The sequence below is a fragment of the Lagopus muta genome, chromosome 1 (genome assembly GCF_023343835.1).
Source record: "Lagopus muta isolate bLagMut1 chromosome 1, bLagMut1 primary, whole genome shotgun sequence".
Taxonomy (NCBI): domain Eukaryota; kingdom Metazoa; phylum Chordata; class Aves; order Galliformes; family Phasianidae; genus Lagopus; species Lagopus muta.
The window spans coordinates 136,717,215-136,742,288 of record NC_064433.1 but is presented as its reverse complement, the minus strand read 5'-3'; the positions used below and the strand labels follow the sequence as shown (position 1 = coordinate 136,742,288).

General features: G+C 34.8%; 1 protein-coding gene across 6 annotated transcripts in view; it reads left to right on the top strand.

The window, feature by feature from the left end:
• The window catches only part of ATP11A (ATPase phospholipid transporting 11A), a 117,476-nt gene that overhangs the window by 75,412 nt on the left and 16,990 nt on the right, over positions 1-25,074 (top strand). For all 6 annotated transcript variants that reach the window (XM_048959355.1, XM_048958961.1, XM_048959042.1 and 3 more), the window contains exons 6-24: positions 1,416-1,544; positions 2,038-2,141; positions 3,275-3,325; positions 5,653-5,717; positions 6,929-7,010; positions 7,658-7,808; positions 8,928-9,125; positions 12,062-12,235; positions 13,136-13,299; positions 13,570-13,641; positions 15,323-15,396; positions 15,640-15,743; positions 17,637-17,818; positions 18,526-18,777; positions 21,111-21,285; positions 21,964-22,066; positions 22,286-22,431; positions 23,402-23,461; positions 24,242-24,369. In XM_048959355.1, coding sequence (XP_048815312.1) covers positions 1,416-1,544; positions 2,038-2,141; positions 3,275-3,325; positions 5,653-5,717; positions 6,929-7,010; positions 7,658-7,808; positions 8,928-9,125; positions 12,062-12,235; positions 13,136-13,299; positions 13,570-13,641; positions 15,323-15,396; positions 15,640-15,743; positions 17,637-17,818; positions 18,526-18,777; positions 21,111-21,285; positions 21,964-22,066; positions 22,286-22,431; positions 23,402-23,461; positions 24,242-24,369 — 2,414 coding nt within the window. The remainder of the gene's footprint in view (positions 1-1,415; positions 1,545-2,037; positions 2,142-3,274; positions 3,326-5,652; positions 5,718-6,928; positions 7,011-7,657; positions 7,809-8,927; positions 9,126-12,061; positions 12,236-13,135; positions 13,300-13,569; positions 13,642-15,322; positions 15,397-15,639; positions 15,744-17,636; positions 17,819-18,525; positions 18,778-21,110; positions 21,286-21,963; positions 22,067-22,285; positions 22,432-23,401; positions 23,462-24,241; positions 24,370-25,074) is intronic.

Genomic DNA, 25,074 nt, shown 5'->3' with positions numbered 1-25,074 from the left:
TAAGTGTTTTGTGTGCTTTTGATAAAGTTTTTATTTAGAGTGTTTTATTATAGTTCACCACATTGCTGTCTTTTACAAATAATGATTTTGTGGCAGATTGGCAAGTTCTCTCAGAGACACTTATGAGATTATGACAATTTCAGCAGCAGTGTGGTCAGACAAACTCCACTGCTCTTCACGATGAAGGCTCCATGCTGTTCAGACTGGCGCCAGCCAAGGTGTTCACTGCCTCTAGTTCCAAACCTACCACTTCACTGTCTCACTGTGTACCTTCACTTGCCTGAGTAAAATGAAATACAAAAAATCATGTAGTAAGAAGGAAGTACATTAGAAAATTAATTCTTTCCTAAATTTGAACATCCCAAGACTTGGTGGTAAAATTTTTTCCCTAGACATGGAGTACCCAATTGTCCTTACATATTTTGTAAGGTCTTTAATTAAAGCTTTATGCTTACCTACAAGTTAAATGTTTTAGCATCATTCTTTAGTAGTTCTTCAGTACATTTTAGTAAACCATATCAATGCTATCACAATTTCATTTTTACCTGCTTATACCAGACAATTTTGTTTAACTAGAATTAGCCAACTTCTGGCAGATTGTTAGGGATATTAGAATTCAGCTTGATAACTATATCATGAGAACAAAGATTAAGCTGAATCTTATGATAACGGCTTATGACAGAAAGATATCTCTAGTAGATGTCTGATAATTTTTTAAATAGAAACTGATATTCTTAAAACATACATTGTATCTTTAGCTTTTGTTCATTTATTAAATTTTTCCTCCGTAAAATATGAGTTCCAACAGTTTATAAAAGGCTCTCAGAGGGATGCTTTACAGTAATCTCTTGAATTGGTAGTTGATTGGATGTACAGTTGCACTGTTTAACAGACTGTAAGATGCTTTCTTATGTTTGCATTAATGATGATTAATTTTTTCACCTTTAAACGTGGATAAAGAGTAGGGTGAACTTCTAATGACAAATCCTACTGAAAATATGTCTTTGTGTTCATTGGCAGACTTGGAATTCTTAGGTTTCTTTCAACTGTCTCTAATTGCAGTATTCTGAGATGCTTATCCCCAAGAGCAAAAGAAAGCAGTCCACATCTCCAGCTGTTTTTGAAATAATATTTTGTTGTAATTATTTTTGAAGCAAGAATATATCTTCCATCACTCAAATAATGTCACAAAGCTTAATAATTCAGTATTTGCACAATGGTTGAAATCCTGAAAGGTAGCATGCAGTAAACCTGATTCATTCCACAAAGTGTAATTCTCAGATATAGTTCTGTAGTTACATGCTCCTGTGGTAACATCCTGGTCTGAATAAAATTTATGAATTTTCAAGATATTTGAATGAACCTAAGTTTTTGAGCTGCCATGTGATACTTTTTTTTTTTTTTTTTTCCTCTAGGTTGGTGATATTGTGATGGTAAAAGAAGATGAAACATTCCCATGTGACTTAATATTTCTATCAAGTAGTAGAGGAGATGGAACATGTTTTGTTACAACAGCTAGTTTGGATGGTGAATCCAGTCATAAAGTAATAAAATGTTCTACATTTTCTTTTTAAGGCAAAATTTGCTTTCAGGTTCGGTATTGGGTTTTTTTTACAGAGAAAAAAATATAGTCATGCATGTATTTGTGAACAGATGCAATGAATACACTGACATGTATGAGTTTCTGACAGTTCCTTTTTCTTGATTAATTTATGAAAATATTCAAAACTTTTTTTTTTTTGCAGTCTGTGCATAGTATAGGCATGTAGATTACAAAGATGATTCCCAAGCATTTTTGTACTTAAATGCTTTCATGTTAACCTGATTTATGAGTACATTGCAAGGTACCTGCAAATAATGTATGTAAATAATGTATCCACTAAGGAATGTTTAAAAGTGCTTCTTATTTGAAATATTAGTTCCCATGTAAAAGCTAGTATGTCTTTTTCACAGTGAACCAGAGTTTATCTACAGATAAATGCCTTATATCTCTGTCCTTATTTTTTCAATGTATATACATCTTTTTATTCATTCCAGACTCACTATGCCGTTCAAGATACAAAGGCATTTCACAGTGAACAAGAAATTGATGCACTACATGCTACCATTGAATGTGAACAACCTCAGCCTGACCTTTATAAGTACGAAAATAATTCTTATCTCTTTGATTTAACATATTCTACCAGTATAAGGATATCATCATTAAAGACTCCTGACTGCATCTGCATGGTTAGAGTAGGCCCCACAGTTTAGTCTTCCATCCTTGCTCCTTTTCTGCAGGTAGGTCAGAGGTCTCCTCTAGGGCAAGGGTCTCCAAAGTGGACTGCCCACAACTCAGGGGACGTGCAGGACTATTCACTGAGGTGTGTGGAGGAAATGTTCAAACTTCTACTTAGATTCATTTTTTTAACCTAAAAAAAAATATGTTTTACTAATATTTAATGTACATACTGATATTGGCATCCTCATGCTGTCTGTGTGTCAGAAGGTTCACAGTTTGAGAAGTATCCCTGGGGAAGTGTGGGTATTCTGCATTGTGGAGAGGTTGACACTTGACACCCTGATTCGTTTGTTCATTTTCAGTGTATTGTGAAGTATGGCAGTTTGTTTGTACGTGGTTATAGAGAACTATGAGTTATATTACCTAGTTCTAACTGAATTAACCTCACAAAATAAGCAAGCAACTCACAAAGATTCCTACAAAGAAACTGCAGATTAATAATCCGAGCACAAGCAAACAACAAAAAAATGGCAGAGCAAACATTTCTCATGCTCCTGCTGTGAGCTCTTAATAAGTAGTTGGCCAAAAAACATTCAGAAGTTTTCAGGAAGATTGTATGAAGATGGACTTAGATCTGCTGTTGTTAACAATGAACCTGCAGTATGTTATGCTCATGTTGCATCTTTGCAGACTCCTTGTAGATCCGCTCTTAGTTGTAGGACTCTGTCCAATCCATTGTTGATTAGCTATTTTTGTATTTAAGAACAAATGTGTTTAATTCACTCCAAGAATACATGAAAAACATGTGAGTGATCACGAAGCGTTAAACAAAATTTTCTCAAATAATCTGTTACACTCCTTAAAAATTTTAAAAGTGAGAGAATTTGCCTTGTTTGTTGTGTATGTGCGTGGCATATACATATCTGTACATAAAGAGAATTACATGTCCTTGTACATTAAGAAAATAGAAATGTTGAGACATACACATAGGAATACACCAACTGCTGTTAGCAATAACACTGCTGTTAAGCTACTTGTGTATTTCCCTTGCAGATTTGTTGGTCGAATAAATGTTTACCATGATAGAAATGAGCCTATAGCAAGGTAAGGAAAATCCAGCATTTCTATACACCTAATCGTTGTTAGGGCTGAGTATGTATCAATAATTAAATTCCATTTGTTTCACCAACACTGGGCTGTCATTGTTGATGAAATATTTTTCTCTTAGAAGTTTATAGTCTGTAATTTTGTACATCATAAATATCTTTTAAAAGATAAATAAATATCTTTTAAATATCATATAAAAATCTTTTAACTTGAGTTTTTATTTGATCTATATTTACTTTGTAAATGATGTTGATAATTATTTTGGCAGAACTTTGATAAGGCTGCTCCATCAGCATGGGGTGTCTGCAGTACACCAAACAGAGTGCATAGAATTGTGTGTATTCCTGTCATTCTTCTTCTTCCTTCTTCTTGGAGATTGCACGTGCTAATATCATGTTTAGTGTTACTGAGGAAAGGATTTGTATATTTATCTGAACTGTCTGCAGTGTTGTGAGTGATCAAGAATGCAACATCTAAGGAAATGATTTTATATGAGGTATAGGAAATGATCTGTTTTCTTGGGTCTGCACCTAGGAGGATCTGCCTCCTGTGCAAATAAGTTTCTTTCTGAAGTGGGTGACGTGCATTCTATACATGGAGCAGTCTGTAGCCCAGACCATTCCAACAGAGAAGAAAAACAAAGCAGTGCAGAAGTGTCATGAGTCTTCGTGTCTCTTCTGCTTAGGAACTTCTCTGTGTAGGCAAGGAAAAGACTTTGCATACCTGATTTTGATAAGGTGTGTGCCACAAAGAGACAAATTAATAACAGGAAGTCTTCTCATTTATTACATCCAAGGTTCAGCACATGAGAATTTACTCCATTCTGGCAAAGTGCTTTCTTAAGCTCATGTGTCTGTAGATTGGTAATTTTCTATCAGTAAACAAAGAGGGAAGAAAGCCTGGTTGCTGAGCCTGTTAATGTCAAAGGTCTCTGAAGAAACGCATGTATGCCTGTACTGGGAAATAGTGAAAATCTGCCACCATCCAGGGCAGTTCACACCTTTCTTGGCTGTTTGGGGCTGAATTCTTGCTAGGGATCCCTCAGATCAGAGGGCCAGGCAGAGCACTGTCCTCACAAACTGTCCTAGTTATGGCTTCCCTCTTCCAGGTAGTGGGCATCCTTACCCTCCCCGGGATCCTCCTGTCCTTTCCATGTCTAGTGATGCGTCACTTAAAAGCAGATTACTATGGTCTGCTGTGAAAGCTTTCTTCCTTCCATCAAGATTCTTAGGTGGGAAGGAAAAGGAAAATATGTAGAAAATACAATTCCAAAGAGCACTCTCTTTTTAAATCAAAACAGCAATAGCCTGTGTCTAAGAGTGTGAACATGAAGATTTGTGGCTTTAAGGCATGTGTTCCTGGAACAGCGCTATTACTACTGGGATTGTTTTACTGTTCTATACGATGTTCTATAGCCCAACTCATTCATTTAACATCACACTGCTGGTTTTGATGGAACCAGTTGCATGTTCTACATCAGCTAGTAGCCCTGGAGTTTTTGTTTGTTTCTTTAGAGTTCCTTTATTTGGTTTTTTTTGTAGTTATCTTTTTTTTTTTTGTACCACAAGAACACTTTGAATAACATCCAAAAATAGTGAGATTACTTGTTGGGTGGTTTTTTGTTGGTGTTTGTTTGTTGTTTTACCCTCCATGGCTATATAAATAGAGCCTGGCAGTAGTTTAAAATGTCATCCATGCAATTCTGCATGCTGTCTGTCAATAAAGTAGCCCTTGGTTTCGTAGTCTTATAGTGGTTTGTGTTACATATGCTCCAAACATCTTTAAACAGCATGGGAAGTAGGTAATTCCACCTGCTTCTCATTAAATTATTTTACATATATTAATCTTTATGCTTTGAAAAGTATGTAGTGCATTTAAAGCAATACCTTGTATAGCATTTATAATTGGAATACAGTGACAAAATTGTCTTCAACAATTAATTCTAACATGCAGGAAACTCAACAAACCTAAAAAAAGAGTTGGTGTTGTTAAAAATAATCACCTTACAATTATGATAATTAATATTATTTAGATATCTTCAGATGTGGTTTTTAGATGCACTGGCTTTCAATATGAAAGAAATGAAGAAACACTGTTTTCTCTACGTGTTTCAATATTAGATTGCCTATGCTAGCTTTGGATTGTAAGGTTGTCTTTAATTTTAGGAATCTCTATATTTTTTAATCTTCACTTAAAACAGTTAAATACCATTAATTGATGAATTAATTCACTGAGTAAAGCTACCTTCCTCTCTTCGGTGGCTTCCATTAAAGCCTGTTCTCTCTTTCTAAATACTTACATTTTGGAATGTTTCTCTTTTGCAGGCCATTAGGATCCGAAAATCTGCTCCTTAGAGGAGCCACTTTAAAGAATACAGAAAAAATCTTTGGTAAATATTTGTATTAATTATTTCAGAGGATGCTGAAGTAATAAGCAAACATCAAACAGGGTTGCAGTTGGGGAGTTACTACTGTATGATTTCTATTTAAGCACTTGATTTACAACTTTTTAATAAGATTTACTGTCACTGTAATTGCAATAAAAGAAGTATTAATGATATATAATGATTGTAGAGATTTTTGGGAGGAGTTTAATTTTCAAGAATGAGTGAAAATGGCACACATTCTTCATGTGAATATAGGGCTTCTGAACAGAGACTGTGGGTTAATCTTGTTGCCCAATGAAGTCAATGACTCCCTTCTCGTATTAAAAGGGACAAGGGTCCAAATCATCCACTACTGTATACGATTTCCACGCTCTAAAAAAGAAGGTTGTAAATAACAATGTATTACTCAGCCTAAAATATGAAAATCTGACAGCTGGCAAAAAGGATGAAAAGTATATGTTGACTTGGACTTGCCTTCTTTGCTTTTAGTTGGTATCTGAAACTGATGAACTAATATAATTAGATTATAGTGTTTCTTTAAACTTCAGGGCATGATTTTAAGATCTCAGTCAACTTGAGTATCAGGCAGAGATGTGTGAGTGGTTGTTTCTGATCTGTGTAAAACACATGCAGTTGTTTGCCATTAATGATCCATATTGAAAACTGCATTATTTTATCATGCTGATTTACTCTGCACTTCAAATCCATTTTCTTGTTTATATTTACTTCTAGTTATTGTATTTAATATTCTGAAGGTTAGTCACTCAAAATGCAATTTTAAGAGGAATTCAGTAATATCAGAAGATCCCTCTTCATAAATTATTAGTGTTTTCTGAAGAAAAGTAAATCAGTAGCCTTCTGTTCTTCTTGGATTTATTCTGTAGTTTAGCCCTCGTTGGATTGTCTTGCACAATGTATTCCTTATGTTTTAAAATTGAAGCCTAGAAAACCCCACCAGCCATAAAAATGCAAGGAATTGGGAACTGTGATTTTAGAGTGAGATGTAAATGCTTCTTAAAATTTTCCCTAAAATATTAAGGCAACTTTCAGTTGTGGGTGTCATCTCGATCTGTATCCTTTTTCTTCAGACTACAGAAATTATATAGAAGGGGGTGTAATAGTTGGTGGGATCTAATAGTCTAGAGAATTGTGTTCTTATTCAAGTAAGTTGCTGTACTGTGTAATCTTTAGTAAAACAGGTTGTCTAATTTCAGGTGTTGCTATCTACACTGGCATGGAAACAAAAATGGCATTAAATTACCAGTCAAAATCACAGAAACGATCTGCTGTAGAAAAGTAATATTTCAAACTTTTATTTTGGGGTGGAAAACTGCATGTTTGAATGATGTATAAAAGGGAATATTTTCATTTAGCTAAAAGTATGTGATTTATTAATTTTAAACAATGAAAGAAGTAAAGGAACTTAAAATTTGCATTACTTCTTCATTTTTGAATTATGAAATGAGTCTTGTAACCTCAGATAAATGAGGTTCTCAGTACTAAGCAATTACTATATATTAGAAAGAAACCATCATAATGCTGTGCTTACATTTTTGAGATAAAGTATGCTTTGCTGTTCCAGCAGACTTTTCTTTCATTGGTTAGAATTTACCTACTGACTTTTTTCCAAGATTATGTGCTTCAATATCCTAACTCTGTTTAACCATATAATTAAATTGAATTTAATAGAATTAATTCCTTGAGTATGGACCAACTGTAGTAATGCAAAGTTAATTTGTGACAGGTCTTCCATGTTTAATCTAAAATTGTATGTTCCATATAGACATATCTAGAATTTATGATACTTATCTTCAGGGGAAGTTATTTAACATCATAGCAAATGTTAGGCTGAAACACAAGTAGAATATTTTTAAATGAACTCTGTAGTTTGTATACTAGTGGAATTTTAATTTATTTTTAATTTTTTTATTATTATTTTTTAGATCAATGAATGTATTCCTTATTGTATACCTCTGTATTCTCATCAGTAAAGCGCTAATAAATACTGTCCTGAAGTATGTCTGGCAGAGCGAACCGTTTCGTGATGAGCCATGGTATAATCAGAAAACAGAGCCAGAAAGGAAGAGAAATCAGGTATGGAAATAAATTAAAATACCGAAAAAAAAGTTTTATTAAGCTCTAAACTTGTGAGACTCCTACTGAAAAGTATGTACAGCCTATGCGTTGACTAAGAATGGTGGTAGTATATTTGTGCAAAGCCTGTATGTGGTGGGTTTTGTTTGAACTTTAACTGGAGATTCATCAAGGATATGAAAGTTCTTTTTTAATATAAAAATCCACATACAGATGTCCTGGAGTTTTCTGCCACTGAGTTTCTAAAGAAAAGAGCTGAACTCTTGAAGAGAAACATAGGACAGAAAGGAATCACCCAACTACTGGCAATCACGTAACCGGTGGCTGTTCAAAGCAATCTGCTGTAGGAATTGCTGTACAAGTACCTCTCAGAAGCTTAGTTTCATATAGTCTTGTAACTCTCTCATGAGTGTTAGAGACCAACAGAGTTGCCAGTGTCCAGCATTTTTACGAGAGCAAGGACACTGTCAATCAAGAATACTTTATAGTGAGCTCAGCCCCACATTACAGAAGGCAGAATATTATTTTAGTAAATCTTCCCGATGGGGGGAAAAATTCCTCTTCACACTAAATGATGCTGCTGCTGCCTGAAGGCTATGAAATCTGCTAATTCTCAGATGACTTGTGTGATTTTATGTTATTCTTCTGCTATTTTGGGAATGTACGTTTTTACTGTTTTCCTTGTTCACATGATGTTGTTTCTATTCATATGCAGTCACTCTCATTAGTTGATCTAGAATTTTGCAGCAATAATGTGTAAATGTATTCTCCATCTATATATCTTTTAAGAAAAATACAAGTTAAAACTTAAAAAAAAAACTTCATGCAAAAATTACTATGATGTAAATCATGAAAGTATACATTGTTTGCCAAAATATGAGATGTGGTGCTCAGGGACATGATTTAGCAGAGGGTTGTTAGAGTTAGGGTAGTAGGGTTAGGTTGTGGTTGGTCTCAATGATCTTTAAGGTCTTTTCCAACCTGAGTGATTCTATGATTCTATGTGAATGGAGTTGCTTAATGTTGAAAGCTAAAAACAGACTTGCAAATGCAAGTAGCTGACTTTCAGTATTTGACGGTACACGAAGAATTATTATTTTTATCTTGCTTCTTTGGCAGTTTCTTCAAGCATTTACAGACTTCCTTGCATTCATGGTTCTCTTCAACTACATTATTCCTGTATCCATGTATGTCACTGTGGAAATGCAGAAATTTCTTGGTTCTTATTTCCTCACGTGGGATGAGGAAATGTTTGATGAAGACACAGGAGAAGGACCACTGGTGAATACTTCCGACCTCAATGAAGAGTTGGGACAGGTAAATTTCACTGAATGAAAAAATTTTCAACTATTTCCGCCATAAAAATATATTTTATTCATGTATATTAATTTTTATTTAAAATTTAATTTTCACTATATTTTTTTGCAGCTTTAAACTGCATTTTCCTTAGTGCTGATTAATTTAGAAATTGTATTTGATTTCTTCAGATTTTCACAATAAAAAATTCTGATTTCTCAGCTAAGTCAGTGCAAGTGATCACAGAGTTTCTGAAAATACCTGTGAGCTACTGTGCTAAGTATTGAAACATAAACAACACTTACATTTAGCTTAATGAGTAATCCCTGAATACACTTCACTTAAAGCAGTCTCATTCATTTCCATGAGTTAGAAGTACTACATTGCTCATTACAATGGTATTTCCTTATTTCATTGTTTAAATACATTTTAGAATTTCATAACTTTTTACTGTATTGTGGCTAACCTAGGAAATTAGTTCTGTATTATCTCTTCCTACACAAATAGTCCCTTATTTGATTTTTTTTCAAATAATATTATTATTGTACATTTAAGCAATAGCAAATTTATGTATCCTCTGAACCATTTGCACTTCAGTCTGAATCGTCTCACAAAAGTGAAATTATCTAGACAGTAAGTGTGTAATCTAAGCTGGAATTTTCCACTTTCACTGAACAGATGCTCAGGCATTCACACTCCTCTTACTGGCATAGGTACCTGCAGTGTAGTCACAAAAAGATATCTGTATTGTAGATGTTAGAAAATAAATAAATAAATAAATATAATTTTAGATATATGTTAGTAAATAATAAGCACTTCATGAAGGTAATTTCTCTCTTATAACTATAGAGGGAGATATACATAAGCATCTAAATTCCTTACGGTGAAAGGCAGATAAAAGAAATACCCTTTTCATCTGGTAGATTGATAGCAAATATCCAGACAAAAGTGTTGTCCAATAAAATGATTGTCTGACCTTCTGCTTTTTTTGAAAGAAATTCCATCTTTATTATTTTGCATTAACAAAATCATCATATTGACACAGATATGTGCACACATTTTGGATAAACTATTTAGGAACTTTATTAATTAAATAATTTTCATAGGTTGTCAAGTAAAATAAGATTGTGTATTGCTTTATTTTTGTACTGCTGAACTAGTTATTGAGGTTTTAAGGAGTATTTATATCTATTTGGACAAAAGATGGTACAAGTATTTTATTACTATGGGCAACCACTGTTTGTACTGTCTCTTATATAGTCTTTGCAGACAAAGTATTGATGTCTGTGCTGAATGAGCAGGCAGTGTTATGGATTAAGAACTGGCTGAACAGCAAGGCCCAGAGCGTGGTGATCCGTGGTGTGAATTTTTGCTGGAGGCCAGTATCTCGTGGATGTAGCTCAGTGACCGGTACTGGGCTCACCTCACATCATCTTCATTAAAGATGATGGGACACAGTGTTCAGGGGACCACTGTGCTGGAAAGCAGCTTTGCAGAAAAGAATCTTAGTATTCTGGTGGACCCTAAACTGAACATGAAACTGCAGTGTGCCCTTGTGGCAAAGGCAACCAAAAGCCCCCTGGTCTACCCTGTGGAGGATGGTTCCAGCTGGGGAAAGAAGGTGATCCTTTCACTTTGTTTAGCTCTCTAAGGCCACACTTGGAGTACTGGGTCCAGTTCCTCCACTTGGTGGCCCAGCTTGAGTAGGGAGGCTTGGTGACCAGGTGACCTCCAGACGTCCTGTTCATATACAACCATTGATTGATATGTAAAATAATTGAGTACTACTACATTTAAATACAATCACAAGAATGAGACTCATCATTACTTGGTGTATCGTTATAAATCCAATGAACTTGTTTCTGCTCCTACATTCTTGAAAGGTATTATTTCTCTTACTTCTAATGAACGTATTGAATGTTAATCATTATTGATACTTGTGGTAAATTTTATTAGTGAAATACATACTTCTTTTTTTCTGGAAATGATGTTGCACACTGAGTGAATAAAAGTGCTTTGCTTTATAGCATTTTGTATCCAGTATAGATATAATATGAAATCTTTATATAGTACTTCATATGACAGAGAACTGAATCCTGTCCACCTTGAAAAACATGTCATTAGAGTGTTGTCTTTGCAGATAAGAAAGCCTTGGAAAATCTGGAAAATTGCTTTTCCAGATCAGTGAATATTAGGAAAGTTAATCTAGGGAGAAAGTTCAAATAATAACTTCTGACTACTGAAAGAAAATGTAGTTGTTTGAAGTATTTACGAAATATTCAAGTCAGTTAAACAATCTGTTGAACACTAAATAATTCCCTTACTTTCACTGTTCAAATCCAAAATTGAGCTTAGGTAGATATGTCTGTTGCAATTCACTTTTCAGTTTTGTTTTTGCTTTTGTTAGCCTTTAATGCTGTGTCTCATTGTAAAATAAAATGAATTAAAAATTCAATTTTGAGACAGAAAGAATGTTTTCAGGGCAGTAAGAGTGCTCTTGCATATAACTGTATGTGATAGTCTAGACTCTTCATTTACACAAAAGTTGTTGCATTGGGCAATTCTGACACTGGCTCAAGTACTGTGCTGAAAGTAACTGATCTGAATCCAGGTACATTAAATAATCATTCCTGCCAATGGAATCCATGAATTTTGTTTCCCTAAATATCTGTTTTGCAGCAAGTGTGACATTATGAACCAAAAAGGAGCTTAAGAGAAGAGTAAAAGTAGGTTAAATATTGTTTATAAGTGTTATCAGGCAGAAGATAGCTTTGCTGGTACTCTTATATGATAAAATCTGTTAGTAGAACATGTATCCAAAATAGAACTTAGTCTTCCTTTTCGGAAAGAGCTCAGATTAAGGAAGGTGTAGCCCAGTAATAATTTCACTTATGTGAAGAGAACTTGGAAGATCTCTGTTCATATTCCTGCTATTTTTAATTTGTGTTCATTTGCAGATTGAGTATGTCTTCACAGATAAAACAGGAACCTTAACTGAGAACAACATGGAATTTGTAGAATGTTGTATTGAAGGACATGTTTATATACCACATGTTATCTGCAATGGCCAAATTCTCCATGATTGCACAGGCATTGATATGATAGATTCTTCTCCAGGAGGAAGTGGAAAGGTATGGTGACTCTTTCTAGGTCTGTGTTTTTCACAGTGAAATGTGAAAATTGAATTGTGCTGATGAAGGGAATTGTAGAAATATAAGATCCTTGAATTTTTGTAATCAAAGTAGATATCTGCAGGAAACGCATGACAGCATAAGCATTTTCCTTTCCTTGTTTAATTAAGATTTAGATGCTTAATCAGAAGTTTCCCAACTTAATAAAGCTGTAAGACTGAGTTAAATAAAACCCCAAAATACAGAACTTTCTCTGGTTAAGGGCTAAAGATATGTTATAGCTGGTTTCCATTTTGCGTTGTCTACAATAAGGAAATGGAGGCAGGAAACTCTTGTAGGGGAAAAGTGAGTGTTCAGTGCATACACTCAGTCATCACTGAGCGAAGATGGCCATAGAATGGCTTATAATTAAAAGTAACTTACTTCTAAATGTGACATAATGTAGCCACATCTGAAGCATATTACATAGGGCATGTATGTGCTTTGGCTTTTTTCTGTGAAAAACAGAAGAGGTTACTTGAAAGTTAAGGCAACTTCATGTCAGTAGCTTAGCATTGTGTAAATGGGTAGGATAACTGGACGCTATATTTTAAAATATATATCGATACAATCTCAGATCATACTTTGTCCATACCCTATACTGTGGCACAGTGGAGTTCTTTTACATGTCTGGAATTTACGACTGCCATTACAATGTTATTACTAGCAGCTATTAACCAGCTGTGTGGCCACCACAGGTACAGGCTTGGGTACCTTAAAGGGCAGGTAGCATATAACACTGCCTGCATGTGTTAATAGTAATCAGTGACGTTGCTAACCTCCTAAAAAAGAGAAATAATAATTGAAAGGAATACTTGAAAGTGATGACACATAATGACAATAATTTCTTTTATTTATTAGGAGAGAGAAGAGCTATTTTTCCGAGCTCTTTGTCTTTGCCACACTGTTCAGGTAAAAGATGATGACAATGTAGATGGGTTGAAGAAGAGCCAGCTCTCAAGAAGATCTCGCATATATATATCTTCATCACCTGATGAAGTTGCTTTAGTTGAAGGAATACAGAGGTATGTATGTAACTAAATACTGTAACTTTTCAATCTGGAGAATTAATCACTGAAGTTGAAAGTTGTTTTCAGCACAAAAATCCTAATAACAAACATCAAATCGCTTACTGATGATGATTTTCTTAGTATGCAGTCATGATTATTCATATTCATAAACTAAAAACAGTTGTGTTTTTCTCGGAATATCAGTCTTAAATCTTTCTGACATGTAAACTGGATAATTACATGTTTCTTGTATGGATTCTCTTAGTGTGTGTTTCAATTTTACAGGCTCGGTTACACCTATCTATGCCTGAAGGACAATTACATGGAGATATTAAATCGGGAAAATAACAGAGAGAAGTGAGTGCTTAAAATACAGCAAAATGTGACTGAGAAAAGGAATTTTTATTGATATGTTTAACAGTTCATTCTCTCCCTTATACACCAATTTTATATTCAGAAAAGCCACAACCTGTGCATGTTAGTAAGAAAAGAAGTGCTCTACTAACATTTGTAGTTTTAGATACACCAGATGGTTTTATATTTTTGCATAGTCCATTAATTTGACAGTATATGAAATAAGAAAAATGAAAATAACAACAAAAGCATGACATGGTGGTTCATAATCTAATAGCTACTAATAATCTTAGCAACTATACATATTTTTCCTTTGTTGTATGGTAATGATTTCTTAACTTGTCCAAAATGTATCACAGTTCATAGGCAGAAGCCTGAGCCAGCTTTTTGTTAGAAATTGCTCTTTTATTGAAATAACCATTGTAGTACTGCACAGGTTTGAATTCCAGGATATTGTAAGGACTTGTAACTGAATGAACTAATTAACCACCAGATCTCTTTTATAAGCAAAAATTTATATATATGTGTGTGTGTGTGTGTGTTAGTTGACAGTTGGCTGAACATGAGCTAGCAGTGTACCCAGGAGGCCAAGAAGGCCAATGACATCCTGGCTTATCAGAAATAGAACTGACATTGTTCAGTCTGGAGAAAAGGAGTCTCAGGGGTCACCTTATCATCATACTCTGCAACCACCTGAAAGGAAGTTGTGGTGAGGTGGGAGTCAGCTTCTTTTCCCAGGTAACAGTGATAGGACAAGAGGAATGAATGGCCTCAAGTTGCACCAGAGAAAGTTCAGGTTGGATATTAAGAAAAAAATTTTCTCAGAAATCTGAGTGATGAGACATTGGCACAGGCTGCCCAGGGAGGTGGTGGAATCACTGTCCCTGGAGGTGTTAAAGAACTGTGTGGGTATGGCACTGAGGAATGTGGTCAGTGGGCATGGTGAGGATGAATTAGTGGTTGGATTAGATGATCTTAGTGGTTGTTTCCAACCTAAAGGATTTTATTATTCTGTATGAATCCTGAAGAGACTGGAAATAATGATAAAATGTATATTTGTGCTGGAAAAGACAGTAAGTGATTAATGTATACAGACTAATGAGTGATAGAAAGACAACACAACAGGAGCTTGTGTTCATTTTTACTCCTAGTAAAAAAGAAGATAAATCATAAAAGCAATGATCAGTAATACTGGTAAAAAGAAGTGTGTTTTTTCATTTGATTAAATTGTCGGTCTACACTTGCGGAAAAATTGTGAAATTAGGTTGGCACATTTAGTAACAGTCAGAATTAGTACAGTGTTTTTAAAAGACAAGTTGTAACGATGTGCGTATGTACACACCATTACTGGTGGCTTACCTACTCTTTTAGCAGTATAGTGTACTACTACAAGGTTTCTAGTTTTTTGCTAAAATAAATTACGCTGACCGTTACCAGGAACTGGATACCAGAGGAGATCACAAAACCTTATGCAGACAGATTCTGTTTCAAGTAATTAAGAGCTGAGTCTCCCCTTCACAATTATTATTTATAATATTTCATTCTGTAGTGGTTCCATATTTCATACTACTTAATATAACTTTCCATGTTAGCAGCAATTTTATTCCATGTGCTCAAAGCTGAAATAACCAGCTTAGGTTTTATAAAAAAGCAGAGTTGTTTAAAAAATACTCTTTCTTTTCAGGTTTGAATTATTGGAGGTTTTGAGTTTCGATTCTGTAAGACGACGCATGAGTGTAATTGTCAAATCTTCAACAGGTAGGACTACCATGTTCTGTTTCCTGTTAGATGTATTTATCTCACTTAAATTTATTTCAAGTTTATCAGAGTGTTGATCATTCATGGTCTGTGTCCCTTTCTTTATAAAAGCAGGGAAGGGGTATCAGCATGCATGCAAATGTTATTAAAACTATTGGAAGAAATATTTTTGCAAGGCTTATGAGTTTATAAAGGATAAAGGTATTTCTTGCTAATTTGAATTACCCATGCTGTTTCTTTTAGGTGATATATTTCTGTTTTGCAAGGGAGCAGATTCTTCCATATTTCCTAGAGTTAAAGAAGGCAAAATTGACCAAATACGATCCAGAGTTGAACGCAATGCAGTGGTAAGATTCCAGTGGGCATTAAACTTTTATTGAACTGTTCACGTGCTGTCAGTGTCAAAAACTTTAGTTCTCCTGATTGATAATCTAAGAGATTTGTCTTCCCAGGTATAGAGATTATACCAAAGTAAACACAGGCAGTATATACAGCAATGTTACTCCTTTATTTGAGGTTTTCCTCCATCTCATCTTCCAAATAGCAGTTCTGGCGTGATAGAAATCTGTTAAGTGTGTTATACCAGGGGCCATCAATTAACATTTTAGAATGCAATTTTAACAACTGCAGAAGTTTGAATTAACTTTTGAATGAAGCAAAATGAAACTTCACTGAAAACCTCATTTGTGCTTTAAGACTTTAGCCTTAGTAATTTTGATTTCCTGCCTTTCCTTTATGAGCTCTGAAAAGAGAAAAGCCACTAGAGCACAATTTGGCAATAAATATAGTTCTTATGGGGAAACAGTGTAGTGGTCATCCTTCTACTGATGTTTTTGCTTGTTTAAAATGAATTATGAGCTGTTTAATCATCTTTAGAAGAAATTCAGAACTTGGTTTTACTGGAAAAGTAATACAAGAACCATGTGGATGTGGCACCAAGGGACATGGTTAGTGGGCTTGGTGGGGATGGCTTGGTGGTTGGCCATTTTTGAGGTTTTAGAGGTCTTTGCCAACCTTATTGATTCCATGATTCTACTTGGAGTTGTGAATGTTGAATTTTGGTTTATGTCCAAAAATGCACAAAACTCACTGCATTGAAATGTTACTGGTAGTCTTGCAAATAGGGTAAAATTTACTGGTATCCAGTATGCAAACTGAAAACAAAGTACTACTGCAGATATATGAAAAAAATGCATACAGCATTACTTGTTTTTGTTATGAAGAGAAACTTCAGAACTATTGGCCGAAGTGTTTTACTAACCTTTGCTATACAAAAGCATTGTCTTATAACTAGAAGTGAAGGAGGCCTCATGAAAGAAGTGTTCACGTGTCATAGCAATCCAGTGTCTATCAGCAGAGAAATCCATCTGTCTCTTCATTCTAGATAATTGGATATAGCACTGATACATACAGCTTCTGAAAGCTGAGCTTTCGGGAGCTTCTGAAAGAAGAGATAGGCAGAGAAGTGATATCTGCCCTCATTAGTAGCAAGTCATGGAACTTGTTGAATTCTTTTCCTTCTTGCATTTGTAATAAGTAACCATACAAAGACCTACAAGATTAATATTTATTAAGACAAAGCACCAGTTAAATGGTGTTAGGAGAAGTAATACATTTGAGATTGCAAAACTTCCTTTTTTTGTTATGGCAGCTTTTTTTCCCTTACACAGTCTGTATACTCCTTTTTTTACATATCACCCTATCCAGAAGTTTGATCTCGTCTGAAACACCTACAACTGAATTCTATTTTTCACATGACTGAAATGGCGCAGTTGTATTTTTACTTTCAGCCCTTACTGTGATGTGTTGTTCCTATCCTTGTCCCTATTTCTGCTGTAACACAGCATCAAAATCAGATTTTGCACAGTTACTATTTATATCATTATTTCTTCTGACTCATCCTGCCCATTATAAAGATAGGAAAGGAAAGCTTCAGCGTGACCATCGTTTCCCTGGTAATCCCATACATACAGTTGGGTGGCTGAACTGTTTCTTGTCTTGAGGACAGAAGTTCATTCCTCAGGTTGTAACAGCTTCCAGGGTAGCACAGAATCAAGCTGACCCTTGTTTTCTAGTCTATATTATCCAATACTCACTTTGCTATAAAAGTAAGTGGTTGAACTCTTCATGTTAGTGGTAAAATCATTCAGATTTTTCAAATATTGCAGCGTAAACAGCAGCAGGAAATCTAGGAATAGATTTATGAAATGCACATTGTTTCTTTTGATTACATTCTTTAGGAGGGACTGCGAACGCTGTGTGTTGCATATAAAAAGCTCACAGCAGAAGAGTATAGCAATGCACAGAAGATGCTGCAGAATGCAAAGTTGGCCCTCCAGGACCGAGAAAAGAAATTGGCAGAAGTGTACGAGAAGATAGAAAGAGATTTTATTTTACTTGGTGCTACAGCCGTTGAAGATCGGTTAGTACTTTTCTTAGACTGTGTTTGGAGATGTTTCCTTAGTCCAGTGTTTATAAATAAGGAAATATCTGCTAGTGGAAATTGTGGAAAGCTCTCTTGTAATTCTTTTTTTGTATTAGAGGTACACCTCTCTGTTTGAATGAAGTTTGTACCCTTATCTTATTAAAATTAGACATGGTAACTTTAGCAATTTAGTAAGAATAGGTAAGCATACAAAGATCAGTGTGTTCAAGCAATTTACGTGCAGTTTGTGTAATACTTTATTGAGCAAACTGTAGGGAAAAGCTCTAGGGAAATAACTGTGACATGGGAATTGAGGAAATAAAGGAAGAATCTTCATTATGTCTTAAATTAAAAGAAATGTCTATTAAAAATGGGAGGTGGCTTTAATAATTCAGTATACTTCAGTATTTGATGTCATTAGCTGAAAGCACTAGAAGTGTTTTAAGTGAAGTACTTGTCTGGAGAATTAAGCATTGTGTCCTTTTTGGCTACATAAACAAAAGATGAAATTTTGAACATTTAGAAAATGTCAAAATAAATCATTGATGACGTTCTGCTCCCCTAAGCATTTTAGATTCACACCTTGGGGAAAATTCTTGCATCTGATGTCTTTTATTGAATACTTCTATTATTTTTAATGGAAAGCTTTCCATTTCTTGTTTCTGAGTAATCCATGAATATCTGTTGTCCATTGACTTCAACAGGCTACAAGAAAAAGCTGCTGACACAATTGAAGCACTCCAGAAAGCTGGAATTAAAGTTTGGGTTCTAACAGGAGACAAAATGGAGACTGCTGCAGCTACTTGCTATGCTTGCAAACTGTTCCGGAGAAATACACAAATACTTGAGCTAACCACAAAGAAAATTGAGGAGCAGAGTTTACATGATGTGCTTTTTGACCTAAGCAAAACTGTCCTAAGACACAGTGGCAGCTTAACCAGAGATAGCTTGTCAGGGTAAGACAAAAGTTGAATTTTCAAACCAAGAATACACTTCTGTGCATTTTGTAAATAATTAAATTGATCCAATAACTTACGACTACCAATATACCATTCAGTTTCTGTTAGTGTGAATTATTGTGCAGCAATTAAGTTTACTCTATATAGATTTAATTTTTTACAGTCATAGTTGGTTCTCTATCTCATTACTGGTGCTGCTTTACTGTTGAAAATACTGCAAAAATACTGATTATTGGTAAAACTGGTAGTAACATACTGTTTCTAGGTATTAAAAAGGAAGCAGGCATGATTTATTTCTGTAATCAGAGATACTGTGTGATATGACTTTCTTGATAAATCCAAGTCCCCAGAGAGCTATGCTGTTTTGACCCTACTGCACAATTTTGGGGGAAGATTCTGCTGTATTTACAGACAGGGTACAGGCAACAGCACAGTACCGAGTCTTCTTTGTGCATACAAATACCTAAAGTGCCCTAAGTAGAAAGGTAAATTGTACAGAAAATATCAAGTTCTCTATTTTTTGAATGTCAAAGGAAGGAGAGGAATTGCGCATGGAAATGATTTTCTTGAAACATAGCATGAAAGAAGATAGAAAACAGCATTAAAAAGCAAAAACATTGGTATAATATGGAATAAGTTAGACTACTTGAAGCTTACTGGCAGATACACATTAAAGAGTCTTTTATGAAACCTCTTTTCGTATCGTGTAAATACATAGAAATTAGACTCAAAAGCATCCATATCATCATGAAAAGTTGTTATTTGCCTTTGAGATGAGATTGTATGTATTTGCTTTGTTTTCAATATGGAACCAGTGAGCAAGTTCATTTTATGTGCATTTGAATAATAATAAATTAGTAGCAAAGGAGCAACAAGCTAGTAATGTGTTTGTGATCCTTTAACAGAGAGGTTCTTAAACTCTTAGCCTGAAACTCAGGGCCAGAATATTTGTGTATTCGGTTAAACGTGTCTCTTAACATTTCACATTTAAAAATAACTTACTGATTATCTCCATATCATCCATTCCATTTTCAGCTTACATTCTGCAAGTTTTACAAGTTACTTTTAAATATGTTGAACTTCTTGTGGAGTACCAATTTGCAATAAAAACTCATCAGAACCTCCCATGTTTGGCTCCAGAGGTGGAGAATGTGCAAAGATATTAATAGCAAGATTTTACCTAGGTGTTCAAATTCAAGTTGAAGACCTTTCACTGTAATTTTTTTTGACAATGGGTACATTGTCTAGACTTCAAAGTGATATATTTTTATTAGATGTTGTGTTATACTAATGGTGTTGCCCTATTTGTTCCAGTGGTAAGAAAGTGCTGGAAAATATCTGTAACCTATTTTAAAATATAGTTTGCAATACTTTTCATTATTTGTCAAAAATAGCTTATGTTTTAGTAGGGAAGATGGAGTTGCTTAAAATACGTTAAAGGCTATTAATAGATGCAGTGTTTTTTATTGGTCATGGTGAAATCATTTGTTGAAAACCCACACAGAGTAGTATTACCTTGTAGCACTGAAACTAGAGCACAAATAAAAGGGAGTGTGTTTATACAACATTCACTGGTGGGCTTGAGCCTGAGGCTACTATGTAACTTTGGCAAGTGATAGGGAACTGTGAAATAATTAGGATGCTGCAGAAGCCTGTAGTGCAGCACTCGGTGTACAGCATCTCCCCCTATTGTTCAGTGTATGTTTCTCTGCTGAACTGTGCTGCATGCAACCCTGGCTACACTTCTGGCAATGCCTGAATTAGCTATCTTAAAGTTTACCCAGGTCTGCTTGTATCAGACGTAGTCACTGTACTAAATGCAAAGCATTCTCCTGTAAATGAAAACAGTGGCCTTAACTCTTCAGGTCAGCTCTTCAGTGTTGCCTTCAAAGCATGGCATAAATGTGGTTTAAAATCTTTAAATGTAGACCTTTGAAAAACAATGCTGTTTTCCTCATCAAAATAGATTTCTGAGCACCTGAAGCTTTTCTTTTTTTACTTTCTTCCCTGTCTTGTGGAATACTGATGTTCTTACAGCAGTCTGTAAAGCCCTTTCAGACCAACTCATATTCACTGTTGAAGTCACTGAGGCTTCAGATTGCTGTAATCAAACGGGTGAAGCACTGGATGTGTTCAACATAAGCTCGAATTCTAAAATGTCATAAATAGCAGTGTTATATAAGGAATTTCATTTAAAATGTATTAATTATGGACTATTCTCTACTCATTATTTTTTCATTAGTTAATTTTCACAAAATAACTATTGCCAAAATTAAAATACGTCTGAGAATTTTACAGTGACTCTTAGTTTATATTTTATCCCTGAACAGACTTTCTACTGATATGCAAGATTATGGTTTAATTATTGATGGAGCAGCTTTGTCATTAATAATGAAACCGAGACAAGATGGGAGCTCTGGTAACTACAGAGAGCTCTTTCTTGAAATTTGCAGGAACTGCAGTGCAGTGTTATGCTGTCGAATGGCACCTCTGCAAAAAGCACAGGTTCGTATTTCTTTTCGGGTGTAACATACGTATGTAAATATTGAAAGTTAAAACTCTGTGCTGTTTATAATAACTTGCAATGTTAACATTTACATTAGTATCTACTAAAATGGAAAAAGCAGTAAAAAAAATAAAAAATGAGCAGGGGAAATTTCTACTGGCAAGCAATTTAGATAATGGTATGCTAAAATAGCACCCAACTGCATTTGATTTATGGACATACTGTGCAAACTTTATTGTTGGTACACGTCATATTTAATGAATGGAACTAATTCCCTTCTCCTAATGTAACAGGCCTTCAGTTGTCTACTAACTGTTGATGCTGCAAAAACCTGGGTTATTTATGACTGTGGAGTGATACTAATTTTCTAATTTAATATAAGTGGGGAGCCACAAAAGAAGAATTCAGATAGAATAACATGTTAGATAACTAAGTACTTGCAGACTATTGTATACTAATTTTTATCAAATAATTTTTTTCATGTTTGTAGAAAAAAATTTTAATTCAAAGACCCTCCTGTGATCTTAATGCCTAGTTGTTGGATCAGATAATAGTGCTTTTGTGTCCTTTAGAGAGCTTCTTACATAGCTGTTTTGGTCATTTTTATTTAATCGTACACACATGCAAAATTACCAGCCCATTGTAGACAAGAGTTTTTACCACTAATTTTTTTCCAGATTGTAAAATTGATTAAGCTATCAAAGGAGCACCCTATCACATTAGCAATTGGTGATGGAGCCAATGATGTCAGTATGATTCTAGAAGCACATGTTGGTATAGGTAAGTGTGCTTTTCAGAAAAAACCTTTACTTCTTAAAAATAGGTGATCCCAATCAGATTCTGGTTTTTATAGGCAATTTTTGGGAAATTTTATGAGGTACAGTAGTGATCTCATAGAATACCAATGTTATAGCATTATTTTTCAGTTTTTCAAATAACTGCATCTTTCAAATAGCTCTTCCATTATTAAACAGCTCCATCTCTTTTTTTTTTTTAAAGGAATCATTGGCAAAGAAGGTCGTCAAGCAGCAAGAAACAGTGACTATGCAATTCCTAAGTTTAAACATTTGAAAAAAATGTTGCTTGTTCACGGGCATTTCTATTATGTTAGAATATCTGAACTTGTGCAATACTTCTTTTATAAGGTAGGAAAATGCTTATTGTAGTTACCTCAATTTCAGAAATTCCATTGGCAGTATCTAACTATGTACGTATAGTTGGTACAAAACAAAGCAATAATTCCACAGAGAGATTTTCCTGACTGCCAACTGCAAATTTGAAATAGGATTGTTGTTGTTAACCAGGTCATAAGGGGAATATCTTGTATAAGTGTATTCTGTAATCTGCAGTATGATTCAGTGTGAGATTTGCCTTTCACACTTACAAATTCCAACAGACTCTTCTATATGTTTTCACTAACTTCTGGATTTTCTCTACAGTGCCCTTTTAAATCAAGTTGCAAGTAGTACCTGAGAACTTAGTAGAACTAAATTTATATTGGTTTCTAAATCCATTGGAGTAGTGTGAGTGGAGGAAATTTATAATTTGCATTCTCTTTTTAGACAGTTTTATTAGGTCTGAATGTTGGAATCCAGTCTAAGTTCTTTCGGTAAGCAGTGGAACATGATAGGAAGTAACTATCAGAGGATTATTCAAGATCTTATTGCTTGACTATATGTATACCTAGGGAAAGATGAAGCTTAGGGTCACAGCTTAGGGTCTTAAAAGCTTAGGGTCTTAAAAACTATCTTACTGGAAACTGCTAAGAGAAGATAAATATCCTTCCTTATCACAAATTGTGTTCTCCTGTGGACTGCATCTTGTTTTCCCTTCTCTAAACTGAGCTGTGCTCCTGGATCACGAATTCATTGCCCTTGAATTTTGAAACTGTAATCCTATAAATTTTCTGTCAAAATGTTTTAAGTCTTTTTCTTAGCAGCACTACTGGTGAGATGGCATTGATATATAACGTATGCAGTTCTTTCTATTGTTCCTGCAGTGTTTACTGCATTTATAACTAATGTCATAGAAGTGTAATGTGAGTAGCTTTAACGCTGAACAGCGTATGTATTAGTGCTTGTATTTCACTTCTAACCATGTCATTTTATTTTTCAGAATGTCTGCTTCATTTTTCCTCAGTTTTTATATCAGTTCTTCTGTGGGTTTTCACAACAGGTCAGTTATTTTTTTTTCCTCACTGCCAAATTTTCTCTTTGTCATTTTTTTAAACAAAGGGAGCCTTTGAAACTGCGCCTGTCCGGGTGATAAAATTTCTAGGTTAGTTTGCACACCGTAGGAAGAGGAGTGTTATTTCTGCTTTGTATGATTTTTAGTGGCAGTTGAAATTACAGAAATTAATGTGATGAATAATCATAAAAACAATGTATTTTCAAAGTAAAAAAAAAAAAAAGACAAGAAAACAAAGACATTGCAAGTGTTTGCTATTAAAGCATTTGTTGATGAAAATTAGGTTGTAAGATTTCCTGTTCTTGAGTACAAAGTACAATTCTGAATCAAAAAGGGGTGCATGACAGCAATTTTTAAGCATAAAAGATCACCTTTTGCATAATTAAAGAGCCCTTATAAGGGGTTAATGTAATAAGTTCAAGTTCTAGTTACAGTGGTAATCCATATGTGGAAAAATAGTTCAGAGAGGTGAAGAAACAATGATAATATTGGGCTATTTCTTTGTGCAGCTCATTTCAGTCACCCGCAGCTGAAGAATCTCTGGAATACTTCCCCCCTCTTTTAGTTGATCTTTTTTCCTCCAGATGAATGGAGTTCAAAGGCACAGTTAGGTCTTAAATCAGTAAGCAGCTGTTATGGGGCATTTGCCTCCTTTGTTAAGGGGTTTACTTACGTTTGCTGACGACGTTGACTCATGCATTTCAAATCAAGTGCAGTGCTGTGGATTGTTTTACAATTATAACTCATTGTGTTCTTTTCCACCAACAGCCTTTGTATGATACTGCGTATCTAACACTGTACAATATCAGCTTCACTTCCCTTCCTATCCTCTTGTACAGTCTAATGGAACAACATGTCAGTGCAGACACACTCAAGAGAGAGCCTTCCCTGTACAGGTAAACTTAATACATTAGTCCTTGAAGTTTGACTGTTCAGCTGTGGAATCTTTCGATGTTATAACCAAAATGTTCAGGATTTCTGTACCGTGAGGCACAACTGAACATCACACACACCGCAGTGAAAGTGTTGAAAAACACACATGGCATGTAAACTGTTGCAACATGCATGCATTTTAACATGAATATTTACATACTGCAAGTCACTCCATTCATTTGTTATATTAGTGAGAGTATAGTAGAAATTATTGTTTTACAAATCAAATTATGATTTATTTTGGTTTCCTCCAACCATGAGGAGTAGATTTTTTTATAATAAAGAGGAGTCATAGCATATACATTTTTATATTATTCTGAAAGAAGACTGAGTGCTAGTGTGTTATATCATAGGTAATATTCTGTGTTGTGTCCAAGACAGTCCTCTGCATATTGTTTACTCCCTTCTGGGCATTAAAACTGTGACTGTTTTAGATTCTTAGCCACTTGAAGCGCACTCCCTGCCAATAAACTGCATGTAATTATCTAAATCTTCCAGAAACACTGCCAGTTTTTTATTCTCGTGGCTGTAAAACCAGTACATTTTAGAGAGTGGTAACAATAGGTAATCAAAGTGCAAGCATTTCTGGAGGAAGGTAATACATGGCCAAAAGGTGATCAGTGTGTAGACACTGTTTAGCCATGAAATAGAAGAGGAACACACGATAC